The sequence below is a fragment of the Oncorhynchus masou genome, chromosome 15 (genome assembly GCF_036934945.1).
Source record: "Oncorhynchus masou masou isolate Uvic2021 chromosome 15, UVic_Omas_1.1, whole genome shotgun sequence".
Taxonomy (NCBI): domain Eukaryota; kingdom Metazoa; phylum Chordata; class Actinopteri; order Salmoniformes; family Salmonidae; genus Oncorhynchus; species Oncorhynchus masou.
The window spans coordinates 65,343,358-65,362,681 of NC_088226.1; the positions used below are offsets into that span (position 1 = coordinate 65,343,358).

The window sequence follows — 19,324 nt, forward strand, 5'->3', positions numbered from 1 at the left end:
AAAACCAAGCCATGAGGTTGAAGGAATTGTCCGTAGAGCTCCGAGACAGGGTTGTGTCGAGGCACAGATCTGGGAGAAGGGTAGAACAAAATATCTGCAACATTGAAGGTCCCCAAGAAGACATTGGCCTCCATCTTCAAAGGAAGAAGTTTTGAACCACCAAGACTCTTCCTAGAGCTGGCCGGCTGGCCAAACTGAGTAATCGGGGGAGAAGGGTCTTGGTCAGGGAGGTGACCAAGAACTCTATGGTCACTCTGACAGTGCTCTAGAATTCCTCTGTGGAGATGGGAGAACCTTCCAGAAGGACAACCATCTCTGCAGCACTCCACCAATCAGGCCTTTATGGTAGAGTGGCCAGACGGAAGCCACTTCTCAGAAAAAGGCACATGACAGCCCACTAGGAATTTGTCAAAAGGTACCTAAAGACTCTCAGACCATGAGAAACATGATTCTCTGGTCCGATGAAACTAAGATTGAACACTTTGGACTGAATGTGCAGCGTGACATCTGGATGAAACCTGGCACCATCCCTACAGTGAAGCATGGTGGTGACAGCATCATCATGTTGTGTGGATGTTTTTCAGCGGCAGAGACTGGGAGAGCAGTCAGGATCGAAGGAAAGATGAACGATGCAAAGTATAGAGAGATCCTTGATGAAAACCTGCTCCAGAGTGCTCAGGATCTCAGACAACGACCATAAGCACACAGCCAAGACAACGCAGGAGTGGCTTTAGGACAAGACTCTGAATGTCCTTGAGTGGCCCAGCCAGAGCCTAGACTTGAACACAATTGAACGTCTCTGGAGAGTCCTGAAAATAGCTGTCCAGCAACGCTCCCCATCCATCCTCACAGAGCTTTAGAGCATCTGGAGAGAAGAATGGGAGAAACTCCCCAAATACAGGTGTGGCAAGCTTGTAGCGTCATACCCAAGAAGACTGCCAAAAGTGCTTCAACAAAATACTCAGTAATGGGTCTGTATAATTGTGTAAATGTGATTTTTACACTAATACATTTTTACACTATTTACACTAATACATTTGCAAAAAAACAACAACATGTTTTTGCTTTTTCATTATGGGGTATTGTATGTAGGTTGATGAGGGGAAAAAAAATATTAGTTCAATTTTAGAATAAGGCTGTAAACTAATTATGTGTCAAGTCAAGGGGTCTTTGAGAATGTAGCGTATCTCTCTATTGCGCGTGGTGATATACTTGGGAACAGATTTCCTAAATTAATATCACAGTATTTTATGTCCAACAATAAAGATTTAATGGAAATAATAATATATATATATATATTTTTTAATCACGGGTTGTCAGTTGGGGACCCCTGCCATAGAGCATCAACAGATGGACTATCTAAAGGAAGTGTTACATAAATACTCTAAGAATCATTCATTAGAAACAGAAGAACAAAGAGAAAAGAAGAAAAAAAACATTTAGAAATATTCATCAGAAAATGTATAAGTAGGACAACTATTGAACTCACTCTGTCTCTCTCAGGTGCAGGGTCACATGCCTCCTCTGATGATCCCAGTGTTTCCTCATGACCAGCGATCTCTGGCTGCTGCCGCCGCTGCTGCACAGCAGGGCTTCCTCTTCCCACACAACATGTCCTACAAACCAGGTACACACACACACACACACACACACACACACACACACACACACACACACACACACACACACACACACACACACACACACACACACACACACACACACACACACACACACACACACACACACACACACACACACACACACACACACACACACACATAAAATATTTGAGTTACATGTGTCTAAGTAAAGATTTGGCTCTGTCTCCCTCTCTGCAGTATTTCACTCTCTTTCCTTTCTCTGTATCGTGCTTCTCTTGCAGAAGCCTCCATATCTATTGTCACTGTGCTGTGTCAAACAAGGTCCTGACAGGATTCCCCACGTTCACTTCATACACTGAACAGCCCAGGATGTGAACCAATACGCACACTCATCCCTTTATAGTGCACTACTTTTGACCAGGGCCCATACATGCTCAGAAAAAAAGGGTACGGTTAGGGTACAATATTTTTCCAGGGGTCCAAAAATACTCATAAAATACCTTCAGAGGTACATACAGTTGAAGTCGGAAATGTACATACAGGTTAGCCATGTAATTTTAAACTCAGTTTCTCACAATTCCTGACATTTAATCCTAGTAAAAATTCCCTGTCTTAGGTCAGTTAGGATCACCACTTTATCTTAAGAATGTGAAATGTCAATAACAGTAGAGCAAATTATTTATTTCCGCTTTTATTTCTTTCATCACATTCCCAGTGGGTCAGAAGTTTATGTACACTTAATTAGTATTTGGTAGCATTGCCTTTAAATTGTTTAACTTGGGTCCAACATTTTGGATAGCTTTCCACAAGCTTCCCACAATAAGTTGGGTAAATGTTCACCCATTCCTCCTGACAGAGCTGGTGTAACTGAGTCAGGTTTGCAGGTCTCCTTGGTCGCACACGCTTTTTCAGTTCTGCCCACAAATTTTCCATAGGATTGGATAGGATTGTGATGACCACTCCAATACCTTGACTTTGTTGTCCTTTTCCCACAACTTTCCCCACAACTTTGGAAGTATGCTTGGGATCATTGTCCATTTGGAAGCCACATTTGCGACCAGGCTGATGTCTTGAGATGCTGCTTCAATATATCCACATAATTTTCCGTCCTCATAATGCCATCTATTTTGTGAAGTGCACCAGTCCCTCCTGCAGCAAAGCACCTCCACAACATGATGCTGCCTTCCCATGCTACATGGTTGGGATGGTGTTCTTCGCCTTGCAAGCCTCCTCCTTTTTCCTCCAAACATAACAATGGTCATTATGACCAAACAGTTATATTTTTGTTTCATCAGACCAGAGGACATTTCTCCAAAAAGTACAATCTTTGTCCCCATGTGCGGTTTTGGAGCAGTGGCTTCTTCCTTGCTGAACAGCCTTTCAGGTTATGTCAATACAGGACTTGTTTTACTGTGGATATAGATACTTTTGTACCTGTTTCCTCCAGCATCTTCACAAGGTCCTTTGCTGTTGTTCTGGGATTGATTTGCACTTTTCGCACCAAAGTACATTCATCTACAGGTCTACAGTTTTTTTCTGAAGTCTTGGCTGATTTCTTTTGATTTTCCCATGATGTCAAGCAAAGAGGCGCTGAGTTTGAAGGTAGGCCTTGAAATACATCCAAAGGTACACCTCCAATTGACTGAAATTATGTCAATTAGCCAGAAGCTTCTAAAGCCATGACATAATTTTCTGGTATTTTCCAAGCTTTTTAAAGGCAGTTAACTTAGCGTATGTATTGTAAACGTCTTACCTACTGGAATTGTGATACAGTGAATTATAAGTGAAATATTCTGTCAGTAAAAATTACTTGTGTCATGCACAAAGTAGATGTCCTAACCGACTTGCCAAAACTATAGTTTGTTTACAAGAAATTTGTGGAGGGGTTGAAAAATTTGTTTTAATGACTCCAACCTAAGTGTATGTTAATTTGCCACTTCAACTGTATGTCCTCACATGGTACTGTTCGATATATTTAGGGTATATGTGTGGATAATCTAGTATAATGGTCCATTTTTGAATATAAAAGGTACAATCGTCACACTATCAAAAAACAATCATCATCATATTTCCCAGCATTTTCTATTGCAATTCTTTGAATTGTTTGTTTCAATGTATGTTTTTGCATGAAAATTGATTTATTGGTCTTATGGTACACAAAGGTAAATAACATACATACATTTTTCTAAACGAACCCATTCTGTTAGTAGTTAGAATTATTGCAATTATTACTGAGATGGATGTTCCAGTTTCAATGCTTTCGGTAGTCTCATTTATCTAGTGTCCCTACCTTGGCAGTCGTTCTAAATGCAGGTTGCAGGTGATTAAAAGTTCACATTTGAAATGTATCTCAACTCTGACTGGATTCCAACAGGAATTGCATATCACTCTGCAAACCAGCATGATGTGACTTGTCCAATGTGGCCTGCAAACCATGAGTTTTAGACTTCTGTGTTGGGATTTAACTAGGCTGCCAAAGTATGGCCTTATGATATATGTAATGTATTGTCATAAAGAGTTTGTCTATGATAAAATATTCACCTAGGCAATTAGTTGGTGACGGCTACAGGACTGGAACTAATTTAATGCAACAGTCATGGGTGGTACTGGTAACTCTAAAATTCACTTGAAAGGCGCTCTGGGAAATATGCAAATAAGGCTTTACACCCTACAGTGTTAAACAACACACAAAACCTTTTTATAGGTACATTTTTTTGCCACATAAAAGTAACAAACTGCTTGGTCACTGTGTTGGTACCCTAAAAGGCAAATGTGGTCAAAAGTAGTGCACTACAATAGGGAATAGGGAGTCTTTCATATTTTAGGACAAAACAGTGTTGTGGTTATTTAAAAAAAAGATTTAACCTTTATTTAACCAGGTAGGCGAGTTGAGAACAGGTTCACACATGGAATTAACATACATACAGTCAATAATACAGTAGAAAAAAGAAACATCTATATACAGGGTGTGCAAATGAGGTAAGAGTTTTAATTTTGTACATTTTTATTTCACCTTTATTTAACCAGGTAGGCTAGTTGAGAACAAGTTCTCATTTACAACTGTGACCTGGCCAAGATAAAGCATAGTAATTCGACACTTACAACAACACAGAGTTACACATGGAATAAACAAACATACAGTCAATAATACAGTAGAACAAAATAAAACAAAAAGGCTATATACAGTGAGTGCAAATGAGGTACGATAAGGGAGTTGAGGCAATAAATGGGCCATGGTGGCGAAGTAATTACAATTTGGCAATTAAACACTGGAATGGTAGGGTGTGCAGAAGATGCATGTGCAAGTAGAGATACTGGGGTGCAAAGGAGCAAGATAAATAGATACAGTATGGGGATGAGGTAGGTAGATAAATGGGCTGTTTACAGATGGGCTATGTACAGGTGCAGTGATCTGTGAGCTGCTCTGACAGCTGGTGCTTAAAGTTAGTGAGGGAGATATGGGTCTCCAGCTTCAGAGATTTTTGCAGTTCGTTCCAGTCATTGGCAGCAGAGAACTGGAAGGAAAGACGACCAAAGGAGGAATTGGCTTTGGGGGTGACCAGTGAGATATACCTGCTGGAGCGCGTGCTACGGGTGGGTGCTGCTATGTTGACCAGTGAGCTGTGATAAGGTGGGGCTATAGCTAGCAGAGACTTGTAGATGACCTGGAGCCAGTGGGTTTGGTGATGACTATGAAGCGATGGCCAGTCAACGAGAGCTTACAGGTTGCAGTGGTGGGTAATATTTGGGGCTTTGGTGACAAAATGGATGGTACTGTGATAGACTGCGTCCAATTTGATCATTCTTGTCTACGTTATGAAGTGTGTCAATTTGAGAATGTTGGAGGTTTCATATATACTGCTGTCAAAATGTTGTAAATGAACGATTCATGATTCACAAACAAATAATGTGTTGTAGAAATTAGTTTGTTTGTGAATCATTATTAGTTAATTTGCAACATTGTGACATAGTTTCAACCAAGAATGGTTAACTTCCTGGTTAGTCATTTAAGGAAAAATAGATAACTAACGGTGGAATGTTGTTGTTTATGATGTTCTGAAAGCATTTCAGTTACACAGCACATCTGCAACATGGAATTTCACTCTTTCACACACTTGCTCAGACACACACACACACACACACACACACACACACACACACACACACACACACACACACACACACACACACACACACACACACACACACACAGACACAGACACAGACACATACACACACACATACACTTTTGCATATATGTACATACATGTATGTACTGTATGTACACAAACGTTATGCACAGACACACACACAGACTCCCTTTCTAGGCAGGAACTATAATCACCACCTGCTCTATCTTTTCTCCTCCTCTCCCACATTACATTATTTTCCCATAGTGCACTAATTTGAACAGAGCACTATTCCCTACATAGTGCACTACTTTTGACCAGAGCCCTATGTAGGGAATAGGGCTCTGGTCAAAAGTAGTGCACCAGTCCTTGTTTTTGAGCAAGAACATAACATATCTTAATTTTTTTCAAAAAACAAATTTTACTCTAAAAAATAATAATACAATAAAATAGAGTAACAAAGTTATCCCTCCAAGGAGTATGGCTGTAAATGGTAATGGAAATGGTTATAACTTTTCTTTTTTGTTTACAGTATTTTTATTTTAACATTGAGGCAGACATGAAAAGCCTTTTAGGACAAACAGTGGGGTTTCTGCAGAACATTCTGGTGCTAGATTGTTAAAAGCCTGCTGGATTCATGAGTGCATCGCAATCAGGAATCTTACTGTTAGAAGTTAGAAGTCGTACTGCTCGGAGAGAGCAGTGGTGCATCGACTCTACTGGGATCCATGAGTACAGACATAACACATTAGTAACCTTTGACAAACGCTCACGCCACAATTCATTATAGGCCTGGGCGGGTTCGTCGAGAGGCTAGTAGGCTGTGGGTTTTTGTATGGAGGAAATAGACATGAGGAACACATCTACCATTACTTGTGGGTGAGAAAAACAGAGTTAGAGAGTGTGAGGGACAGAGTGAGAGAACTAGAGAGCGATAAACAGACAGAGAGACTGGAACCAGAGAGTGATAAACAGTCAGAGAGACTTGAACCAGAGAGTGGTAAACAGACAGAGAGACTAGAAACAATGAGTGATAAACAGTCAGAGAGACTGGAACCAGAGAGTGATAAACAGACAAAGAGACTGGAACCAATGAGTGATAAACAGTCAGAGAGACTGGAACCAGAGAGTGGTAAACATACAGAGAGACTGGAACCAGAGAGTGGTAAACAGACAAAGAGACTGGAACCAGAGAGTGGTAAACAGACAGAGAGACTGGAACCAGAGAGTGATAAACAGTCAGAGAGACTAGAACCAGAGAGTGATAAACAGACAGAGAGACTGGAACCAGAGAGTGATAAACAGTCAGAGAGACTAGAACCAGAGAGTGATAAACAGACAGAGAGACTGGAACCAGAGAGTGATAAACAGTCAGAGAGACTAGAACCAGAAAGTGGTAAACAGACAGAGAGACTGGAACCAGAGAGTGGTAAACAGACAGAGAGACTGGAACTGGGCGAGAGTGAGACAGAAAGAGCAAGATTGAGCAAACAAGTATCTGGAGGGGAGGGTGGAAGGTTTACTCTTGGCATGGTAAACTCCCTCATCTCAGCCTGGGCTATGCATTTTTTGTTGTTGTCTCTCTCCTCCTGATAGGTGATAACTATACTCCATGTCTCTCCTCCTGATACCCCATGCAGTTCATTGTATGTTTTGTTGTCTCTCCTGATAGGTGATAACTACCCCATGCAGTTCATTGTATGTTTTGTTGTCTCTCTCCTGATAGGTGATAACTACCCCATGCAGTTCATTGTATGTTTTGTTGTCTCTCTCCTGATAGGTGATAACTACCCCATGCAGTTCATTGTATGTTTTGTTGTCTCTCTCCTGATAGGTGATAACTACCCCATGCAGTTCATTGTATGTTTTGTTGTCTCTCTCCTGATAGGTTATAACTACCCCATGCAGTTCATTGTATGTTTTGTTGTCTCTCTCCTGATAGGTGATAACTACCCCATGCAGTTAATTGTATGTTTTGTTGTCTCTCTCCTGATAGGTGATAACTACCCCATGCAGTTCATTGTATGTTTTGTTTTCTCTCTCCTGATAGGTGATAACTACCCCATGCAGTTCATTCCATCCACAATGGCAGCTGCAGCCGCGTCAGGACTGAGCCCGCTACAACTACAGGTAGGCCCATGTGCTTCTTCAAGGAAACATTTCACTTAGCTACACATCTAGGATCAGCTTCCCTACCCCAATCCTTACCTAAACCATTAGAATTGGAAATGCAAAACTGACCCAAGATCAGCGTCTAGAGGCCACTTCACCCTACATTGCCATGTGCTGCTCCACAAAGGAAAGGTACTGACATGCTAACAAGCATTTACAGTACCAGATTTAGGCCTACTAAGTATCTGCCCCAAATTTGGAACCAGTTGTGTTTTTTATTGTTTTTCCAGAGGAAATTTTGTCTTGAGGGTAGATCCCAATAAGACAAACATATTATCAGAAACATGCTAGTCCACTAAGTCCTGCATGAGAGTTGTTAAACAGCCTAACCACAAAATACTAGCCTGGCATTAGCAACAATGCTAACGAACCAAGCCCCCTATAGACTCCCATGTTTACCAAGCCTATAGACTCTATACCCTAGATATTGAACCCACCACTTCCCTTATCTGAAATATGTTGACTGAGTCAAACAAAGGCCAATATGATAAATCTCTTTGGTATTCCAACCCACTAGCACAACACCTGGCCTAGGCAATGTATCATATTTTTATTGGTGCTTGACACCTATGGTTAGCGAATGGCACATATAGAGAATAGTTATCATTGAACATGGCTTCAAAAAAAAATAAAAAAAATGCCTCTACCCCAAAGGGCGTACCCCAATTTTACAACATTGTCATCCACCCCTCCTCTACAGCATATTGGAAAATAACAGAACGTCTCAAATTGTTATATTCGTAGGTAAACTATCACTTTCTGGCGTCAATCATTATTTCTGGTATCGTTGCAGTCAGCTGTTAAACATAACAGCTTTACCTCAGGTTATTCAGGCTGTAATATGGCTTCCCCTAGCAAAGCTCTCATTAAATGTTATTGACCTAACAAAGCACTCGGTGGTGTAGTTGGGAAACGGAACCTGCTGTTCAGTCAGACAGAATATCTCCACGTGTGCCTTTGAAATTATCAAAGCATCTGTACCTCACAGTGGTGTTGTGTGTGCGTGTTCATTTGTGAGGTAGAACGAAGAGGATGAATGCATCGTGACATGTGTAATCATTCATATTTAAACATCTCGGAGATGGAGAGAAGGAAAACCTGAATGAAAGAGGAAGATGCTCATTATACCGCTTGTTTAGAACAAAAACAAAGTGAAGGGGAGTGGTTGAGATTTATAGACAGATAGGGTAAGCGTCATTGAAGAAAAGAGAAGGTTAGGAATGCTGGAAAAATGATACAAAATCATTTTCTTAGTTTGTAATGACAAAAATGACATAAGAGTTCAGTAGAATGACATACGTCTAACCTCATCTAAAGATTAAGCGTGTAGTTAATATATGTGGAGAAGTGGCACTGTTATTAAGCCTTGTGGTCTGTGTGTGGCCATATGGGTTATAGTGCTACAGTACACAGTCTTCAGTTTGTCTTGACAAAAATAACGCAATCATATAGTAAAGTAGTGGCATGATATATGTCTACGTCTCAATGAGCATCATGGTGTCCCTGGCCTCATGCAGTATTATTAATCATCTCGTCGGTGTGTGGCCATTGGGTGTACGCTGTAGTGCTTTAGAAGTTCTCCCTCTCTCAGGTCAGGCTCTGCTTCATATGTACTGTAGACGAGTCAGAGTGAGACACACAGTGAGACACGCGGTGAGACACACGGTGAGACACCCGGCGAGACACACGGTGAGACACCCCGGCGAGACACACGGTGAGACACGCGGTGAGACACACGGTGAGACACGCGGTGAGACACCCGGCGAGACACCCCACAAATGCTTCAGATGTGAGATGATTTTTTACCCAAGATGAAGATAAGGTGGAACTGGAAAATGGACAGGCATTTGTCTGCCCTAAATGCACCACCATCAAGCATCTTAGGGAAGAGATCCTCCGTCTGTTAGCTTGAATGCGAGAAAAGGAAAACCTGCTTTCTAAGTACACCGACCTTGCTGTAACCCAGGCAAACCCAATCTCAACAGCAAAGCTGATGATGAGTAGGGCGGCATTGATCTATCCCAATCCAACAGACAGATGTTAAGCTCAGCTCCGCGGCCCATGGGAGACTGGACACTCGCAAGGCGTAGGAGGTCGGGGAGGCAGTCTGGCCTCCCATCTATCCGAGAAGATCTGACCCAGCTATCAAACAGCTTTGCCCCGCTTGAGATGGACCTACCAGCCCCGGGAGCAGTGGCACCCTCCCTCACGGCCACCACAGTTCAGCAGGGCGTTTCCCCATCAGATTCCATCACTACCATCATCATTGTGGGCAGCTCGAGATCTTGGCCTGCCTATGGTCTGTGGACCAACTAAGGTCCACTGTCACCCAGGAGCCCATGTCCATGACGTCAACTCTCTCTTGCCCACAGTTCTAGCCAACTACTCCAATATTGACACCATCGTCACTCACTTAGGTTTTAACGACCTTCGTTTTTAGGAGATCTGAGGGAGGACTACAGCCTTTTTTAACAGACCCTCGCTAGCTCAAGGAAGATAGTAATTATCTCTGGCCTCTCCCATGCTACCGAAGGGGTTCGGAATGTTTCAGACGACTCTTTGTCCTAAATGAAATACCTGAAGAAACTTTGCAACGACAGAAATGTCTCTTTGAAATGCTGTGGGAGCAACCAGCACTTTTTAAAAGAGACGGGATTCATCCTAAATGCTAAAGGGGTTCCAGGATCAGTCCCAGCAACATCAAACTGTTTTAGAGACTGACAGACAGGATCTGGTAGTGCAACAGTCCCAGCAACATCAAACTGTTTTAGAGACTGACAGACAGGATCTGGTAGTGCATCAGTCCCAGCAATATCAAACTGTTTTAGAGACTGACAGACAGGATCTGGTAGTGCAACAGTCCCAGCAACATCAAACTGTTTTAGAGACTGACAGACAGGATCTGGTAGTGCAACAGTCCCAGCAACATCAAACTGTTTTAGAGACTGACAGACAGGGTCTGGTAGTGCTTCATCCCAGCAACATCAAACAGTTTTAGAGACTGACAGACAGGGTCTGGTAGTGCTTCAGTCCCAGCAACATCAAACTGTTTTAGAGACTGACAGACAGGGTCTGGTAGTGCTTCATCCCAGCAACATCAAACTGTTTTAGAGACTGACAGACAGGGTCTGGTAGTGCATCAGTCCCAGCAACATCAAACTGTTTTAGAGACTGACAGACAGGGTCTGGTACTGATCCAGTTCTCCCTTGCCATGGGCCTAATACACAATATTATGCCCAGCCTTAGGAACTTTGGTTTTCCTAGATAGTGCTGCTATATTGTGATCACTACAGCCAATGGTTTTTTGGATACTGCTTTTAAGCACATTTCTGCAGCATTAGTAAAGATGTGGTCAATACATGTTGATGATTTCATTGCTGTGCTGTTTGTAACTACCCTGGTAGGTTGAACCAGGTTGCAGGCACTGGTTACAGTTTTAATTTCTTTCTTGAGTGGGCAGCTTGATGAAACCAGTCACTACTTAAATCCCCCAGAAAACATGCCTCTGTTGATATCTCACATACATTATCAAGCATTTCACACGTGATCCAGATACTGACTGTTAGCACTTGTGGTCTATAGCAGCTTCCCACCAGAATGGGCTTTAGGTGAGGCAGATGTAGCCATGTTACTTAAACAGTATTTAACATGAGATCCTGTCTAAGCTTTACAGGAATGTGGTTCTGAATATAAACAGCAACAGCAACAAGACATGCTCATGTTATTTACCTGGGGCGGCAGGGTCGCCTAGTGGTTAGAGTGGAGGGGCGGCAGGGTCGCCTAGTGGTTAGAGCGTCGGACTAGTAACCGGAAGGTTGCAAGTTCAAACCCCTGAGCTGACAAGGTACAAATCTGTCGTTCTGCCCCTGAACAGGCAGTTAACCCACTGTTCCTAGGCCGTCATTTAAAATAAGAATTAAAGGTTAAATAAATAAAAAATGATGTCAGTGCAGGGTGATCTACACACCTTGGACTTCCCATTAGGGCACACGACTCAGTGCTAACAGTATAACTCTGGATCACAAGCACATGATTACTGCACATAATAGCTGTAGGATTAGGTTACTTACATTGTGTCTCCCAATGCACCTGGGATAATGTACATTTGCTGAAGCATTATGACAACTCATCACAATGGTAGGTATTAACTAAGCTGGGCTTGGGTCATTGATAAGTCATTGTCTCAACGTACCTTTATAATGCTGTGAAAGGATCCAGGAACCCAAATGATTTGGGTGGATCCCATCCTCCTTTTAAAATGATTGTTGTTTCCAGAAGGTATCAGAATTGTCAATCAATGTTACACCCACAGAGCTGCAATAGTCACAAAGCCAGTTATGGAGGGATAAAAGTCTGCGGAAATGTTCAAGGTCACGATTTAGGGAGGGCAGGGGGCCAGATTTTATGGGGCGTTTGTAGGTGTAGAGACCCAATCAGCTCTTTAAAATCAATCTTCAGCTGTTCTGAGCTGCCCTTCATAATGTTATTGAATCCCACATGAACTATGATAGACTCAATTTCGTGATGCTGGTTTACAATGTTTGGGAGCAGCTTAGTGATGTCCGGATGCAGGTTTACAATGTTTGGTAGCAGCTTATTGATGTCCTGATGCAGGTTTATAATGTTTGGTAGCAGCTTAGTGATGTCCGGATGCAGGTTTATAATGTTTGGGAGCAGCTTATTGATGTCCTGATGCAGGTTTATAATGTTTGGGAGCTGCTTATTGATGTCCTGATGCAGGTTTATAAAGTTTGGGAGCAGCTTAGGGATGTCCTGTAATCGTGCTCCTGGATAGCACAAGGTTTTTGCTCCAAGGACTGTGACATTTCTCACCATTAAACTACCCAATACAATGGAATGGAATGGACAAATTTGCCCATTCATAACCCTCACAAAATTTGTGGAACATTTCACGGGCCCACGAGAAGCATGATAGCGTACGCCTGCAGCTCCGGACGATAGGTCCAGACCTCCCACAGCAGGCAGAGGCCAATCAGAGCCAGAGAGAGGGAAAGGAGCCGAGCTCGACGACAAAGCCGCTGTTGGAGTCAGCGTAGTTGCAGTCAGCACAGCTGTGCTTAGACACAGGCAGTCCCAGCGATGAAGGCGCAGGCAGATCCGGCACCAAGGCGGCAGCGCTGCTCTTCATGTTGATCTGCTCAAGAGAGATATAGTAAGGGAGATTAGAGAGATAGAAATGGAGAGGAGAGCGGAATGGAGAGTAGAGCAATTGAGTGATAGTAATGGAGAGGATAGAGAGATAGTAATAGGAGAGCGATAGGAAGGGAGTGGAGAGAGAGTAATAGAGTACAGAGATTGAGAGATATTAGTGGAGAGGAGAGAGATCGAGAGATAATGGAGAGGAGAGGAGAGAGTTGGCGATAGTAGAGAGAGAGAGAGACAGTAATGGAGAGCCGATAGATTAAAAGGGAATGGAGAGAGAGTAATGGAGATTAGTGGGATTGAGAGGTAGTAATGGAGAGGAGAGAGGTAGTAATGGAGAGGAGAGAGATTGACATGTACTAATGGAGAGGAGAGAATTGAGAGATAGATAGATAGATAGATAGATAGATAGATAGATAGATAGATAGATAGATAGATAGATCTCAGACATTCTTGTTGTCATCACAAGACATCTCTTACTCTTTTCCTCTCCGGCTCAATTAGCTATTTCTGTTTCATAGCTCTAAAGGTGAGGTATTGACGCAACACTGATATATGGAGAATCAAGGGTTTTCCACTACTTTGCTAAATATAGGGGTTTGCAAATTTGTTTTGCCCTGTGTGATTTCATTCTTTGCATAACATTTGTGTGACTTCCGAGTTTAATAGGAGAATCAAATCAAAATGTTTTGGGGCAGACGTTAAGGAGCAGACATCTGACCCATTGAAGAGATTAGAGCATAGGCACAACTTGAGGACGAGTGATGGACGTGTTCTCAGTGAGACTCAGCTGTGAATCTATTAGAGGGCATTCCTATGCTATGTACAGTTGAAGTCGGAAGTTAACATACACTTAGGTTGGAGTCATTAAAACTCGTTTTTCGAACAATCCACAAATTTTTTGTTAACAAACTATAGTTTTGGCAAGTCGGTTAGGACTTCTACTTTGTGCATGACACAAGTAATGTTTTGAACAATTGTTTACAGAAAGATTATTTCACTTATAATTCATTGTATCACAATTCCAGTGGGTCAGAAGTTTACATACACTAAGTTGACTGTGCCTTTAAACAGCTTTCAAAATTCCAGAAAATTATGTCATGGCTTTAGAAGCTTCTGATAGGCTAAATGGTATCATTTGAGTCAATTGGAGGTGTACCTGTGGATGTATTTCAAGGCCTACCTTCAAACTCAGTGCATCTTTGCTTGACATCATGGGAAAATCAAAAGAAATCAGCCAAGACTTTAGAAAAAAAAACTGTAGACCTCCACAAGTCTGGTTCATCTTTGGGAGCAATTTCCAAACAATAGTACGCAAGTATAAACACCATGGGACCATGCAGCCGTCATACCGCTCAGTATGGAGACACGTTCTTTCTCCTCGAGATGAATGTACTTTGTTGCGAAAAGTGCAAATGAATCCCAGAACAACAGCAAAGGTCCTTGTGAAGATGCTGGAGGAAACAGGTACAAAAGTATCTATGTCCAGAGTAAAATGAGTCTGATATCGACATAACCTGAAAAGTCGCTCAGCAAGGAAGAAGCCACTGTTCCAAAACCGCGATAAAAAAGCCAGACTACGGTTTGCAACTGAACATGGGGACAAAGATTGTACTTTTTGGAGAAATGTCCTCTGGTCTGATGAAACAAAAATAGGACTGTTTGGCCATAATGAATATGTTTGGAAAAGGGGGAGGAAAAGGGGGAGGCTTGCAGACCAAAGCACACCATCCCAACCGTGAAGCACGGGGGTGGCAGCATCATGTTGTGGGGGTACTTTGCTGGAGCGACTGGAGAACTTCACAAAATAGATGGCATCATGAGGACGATGATGGCATCATCAAGCAACATCTCAAGACATCAGTCAGATAGTTAAAGCTTGGTCGCAAATTGGTCTTCCAAATGAACAATGACCCCAAGCATACTTTAAAAGTTGTGGCAAAATGGGTTAAGCACAACAAAGTCAAGGCATCGGAGTGGCCATCACAAAGCCCTGACCTCAATCTCATAGAAAATCTGTGGGAAGAACTGAAAAGGCGTGTGCGAGTAAGGAGGCCTACAAATCTGACTCAGTTACACCAGCTCTGTCAGGAAGAATAAGGGAAAATTCACCCAACTTATTGTGGGAAGCTTGTGGAAGGCTACTCGAAACGTTTGACCCAAGTGAAATAATTTTAAGCCAATGCTACCAAGTACTTGTTGAGTGTCTGTAAATGTCTGACCCCCTATACTCCAGAATGTTATGAAGAGTGGTCAGATGAATTGCAATAAATTGCAAAGTCCGTCTTAGCCATGCAAATGAACTGAATCCCCCAAAAAACATTTCCACTGCATTTCAGCCCTGCCACAAAATGACCAGCTGACATCATGTCAGTGATTCTCTCGTTGACACAGGTGTGAGTGTTGACGAGGACAAGGCTGGAGATCACTCTGTCATGCTGATTGAGTTCAAATAACAGACTGGAAGCTTCAAAAGGAGGGTGGTGCTTGGAATCATTGTTCTTCCTCTGTCAACCATGGTTACCCACAAGGAAATATGTGCCGTCATCATTGCTTTGCACAAAAAGGGCTTCCCAGGCAAGGATATTGCTGCCAGTAACATTGCACCTAAATCAACCATTTATCGGATCATCAAGAACTTCAAGGAGAGTGGTTCAATTGTTGTGAAGAAGGCTTCAGTGCGCCCAAGAAAGTCCAGCAAGCGCCAGGACCGACTCCTAAAGTTGATTCAGCTGCGGGATTGGGGCACCACCAGCACAGAGCTTGCTCAGGAATGGCAGCAAGCAGGTGTGAGTGCATCTGCACGCACAGTGACGCGAAGACTTTTGGAGGATGGTCTGGTGTCGAGAACGGCAGCAAAGAAACCACTTCTCTCCAGGAAAAACATCGGGGGACAGACTGATATTCTGCAAAAGGTACAGGGATTGGACTGCTGACAACTGGGGTAAAGTAATTTTCTCTGATGAATCGCCCTTCCGATTGTTTGGGGCATCCGGAAAAAAACTTGTCCAGAGAAGACAAGGTGAATGCTACCATGAGCCCTGTGTCATGCTGACAGTAAAGCATCCTGAGACCATTCATGTGTGGGGTTGCTTCTCAGCCAAGGGAGTGGCTGAATTTTGCTTAAGAACACAGCCATGAATAAAGAATGATACCAAGACATCCTCCGAGAGCAACTTCTCCCACCATTCAGGAACAGTTTGCTGATGAACAATGCCTTTTCCAGCATGATGGAGCACCTTGCTATAAGGCAGAAGTGATAACTAAGTGGCCCGGGGAACAAAACATTGATATTTTGGGTCTATGCACATGAAACTCCTCAGACCTTAATCCCATTGAGAACTTGTGGTCAATCCTCAAGAGGCGGGTGGACAAACAAAAACCCACACATTCTGACAAACTCCAAGCATTGATTATGCAAGAATGGGCTGCCATCAGTGGCCCAGAAGTTAATTGACAGCATACCAGGGTGGATTGCAAAGGTCTTGAAAAAGAAGGGTCAACACTGCAAATATTGACTCTTTGCATCAACTTCATGTAATTGCCAATAAAAGCCTTTGACACTTATGAAATGCTTGTAATTATACTTAAGTATTCCATAGTAACATCTGACAAAAATATCTAATGACACTGATGCAGGAAACTTTGTGAAAATTAATATTTGTTTCATTCTCAAAACTTTTGGCCACGACTGTATGTATAAACTCAGCAAAAAAAGAATTGTCCCTTTTTCAGGTCCCTGTCTTTCAAAGATAATTCGTAAAACTCCAAATAGCTTCATAGATCTTCATTGTAAAGGGTTTAAACACTGTTTCCCATGCTTGTTCAATGAACCATAAGCAATTAATGAACATGCACCTGTGGAATGGTTGTAAGACACTAACAGTTTACAGACGGTAGGCAATTAAGGTCACAGTTATGAAAATTTAGGACACTAAAAAGGCCCTTCTACTGACTCTGAAAAACACCACAAGAAAGATGCCCATGGTCCCTGCTCATCTAGGTGAACATACAGATGTGCAGATGTGGCCAGGGCAATAAATTCCAATGTTCGTACTGTGAGATGCCTAAGACAGCGCTACAGGGAGACTTGATGGACAGCTGATCGTCCTCGCTGTGGCAGACCACGTGTAACAACATCTGCACAGGATCGGTACATCACACCTGCGGGACAGGGACAGGATGGCAACAACAACTGCCTGAGTTACACCAGGAACACACAATCCCTCCATCAGTGCTCAGACTGTCCGCAATAGGTTGAGAGAGGCTGGACTGAGGACTTGTAAGCCTGTTGTAAGGCAGGTCACTCACCAGACATCACCAGCAACAACATTGCCTATGGGCACAAACCCACCGTCGCTGGACCAGACAGGACTGGCAAAAAGTGCTCTTCACTGACGAGTCGCGGTATTGTCTCACTAGGGGTGATGGTCGAATTTGCGTTTATCGTTGAAGGAATAAGCGGTACTCCGAGGCCTGCATTCTGGAGTGGGATCGATTTGGAGGTGGAGGGTCCATCATGGTTTTTCATGGTGTCACAGCACCATCGAACTGCACTTGTTGTCATTGCAGGCAATCTCAATGCTGTGCGTTACAGGGAAGACATCCTCCTCCCTCATGTGGTACCCTTCCTGCAGGCTCATCCCTCCAGCATGACAATGCCACCAGCCATAGTGCTCATTCTGTGTGTGATTTCCTGCAAGACAGGAATGTCAGTGTTCTGCCATGGCCAGCGAAGAGCCCGGATCTCAATCCCATTGAGCACGTCAATCCCATTCCCCCCAAAAATGTCCGGGAACTTGCAGGTTTCCTTGGTGGAAGAGTGGAGTAACATCTCACAGCAAGAACTGGCAAATCTGGTGCAGTCCATGAGGAGGAGATGCACTGCAGTACTTATGCAGCTGGTGGCCACACCAGATGCTGACTGTTACTTTGGATTTTGAGCCCCCTTTGTTCAGGGACACATTATTCCATTTCTGTTAGTCACATGTCCGTGTAACTTGTTCAGTTTATGTCTCAGTTGTGGAATCTTGTTATGTTCATAGAAATATTTACACATGTTAAGTTTGCTGAAAATGAATGCTGTTGACAGTGAGAGGACGTTTCTTTTTTTGCTGAGTTTATATATACAGACACGCTTACTGTGACTTTTACACATATGTACGTTTACACACGCACACAAACTTGTGTGAGCACGCAGGACGCACGCACGCAAACACACACATACATAAGAATACACACACACACACCAGAAGTTGTTAATTTAGCCTTTTCTTGGTAAGCGTCAGGCAGTCAGTCCCTTTTTCTCCTTTCTCTCCCTCCTAACCTGCTGAAAAATTCCAACCCCCATGTGTTTTTCTGATACTGAGATCAATAGAAAGCCGAGGCTAAAAGAAACTAGCCAAGGGGATTGTACCAGTCCCGCTAGGGGCAGGTATAGAATCCATGTTAACTTATTTATTATGATCTTAAAGCCCATAATGATCCTAGATCAGCACTCCTACTCAGCCCCCTATAAAGCACATCATACCTTTCTCTTAGCATATTATTGTGCTAACATGGCTGTCAAAACCAGCACTGATGGAGGAAAATTACAGACTAATCATTTAGTTTCAGTCAAATTAGCACTAACAGCCAGAGCCCCCGTCCAATAGAGAGTTTTGTTTTTAAAGACTGTTTGTCAATTTGTAATTAAAAAAAAAATCACTGCATTATCTTCCCTCAGGGTTTACTGAACAGCGAGAGGTCAGATTGCCGTTGTTTACGTTGCACATTGGCTTCTAGCCGGCCATCGATCCCTCAGATTTTTGGTCGGAAAAGGGAGAAAAAGGCCTGTCTTCAATGCTTTTGTTTGTTTGACTTTAAAAAGCATTATGCCAGTTGGCAAGGTCAGGGTCAAGTAAACAATAATGAAATGATAAATTTCCAAGGCTCAATGGGGCTAAAAATTACTGTGGCAGTCTTTTACTAGGTTACTAGAAAGGTGCACCGTTTGACTCCCTATTTACATTTGACTGGTCGCTTTTTGTCAGCGCTCTGTGCAAAGCTCTTGTCTGATGTTATTTTGGCAGCCATATTGAAAGAGGGGGCTATCTCTGTTTTAGTTTGTATGGGGGTATGAATGTGAATGTTTGTTTGTGTGTTTGAAGTCTGTATGAGTGTGCTTGGGTATAGGGGCCCATAGCTCAGTCTAACTGTCTAAATCATTCCCATACATAATCCTTACTTAGTAGAGAGAGACGGTGTGTGTGTTT

The 19,324-nt window shown here is 42.8% G+C and overlaps 1 protein-coding gene across 6 annotated transcripts in view; it reads left to right on the top strand.

Moving 5' to 3' along the window:
* Positions 1-19,324, top strand: part of LOC135556674 (transcription factor SOX-6-like) — a 186,052-nt gene that overhangs the window by 130,464 nt on the left and 36,264 nt on the right. For all 6 annotated transcript variants that reach the window (XM_064990054.1, XM_064990053.1, XM_064990052.1 and 3 more), the window contains 2 exons: positions 1,504-1,627; positions 7,785-7,864. In XM_064990054.1, the coding sequence (XP_064846126.1) occupies positions 1,504-1,627; positions 7,785-7,864 (204 nt within the window). The remainder of the gene's footprint in view (positions 1-1,503; positions 1,628-7,784; positions 7,865-19,324) is intronic.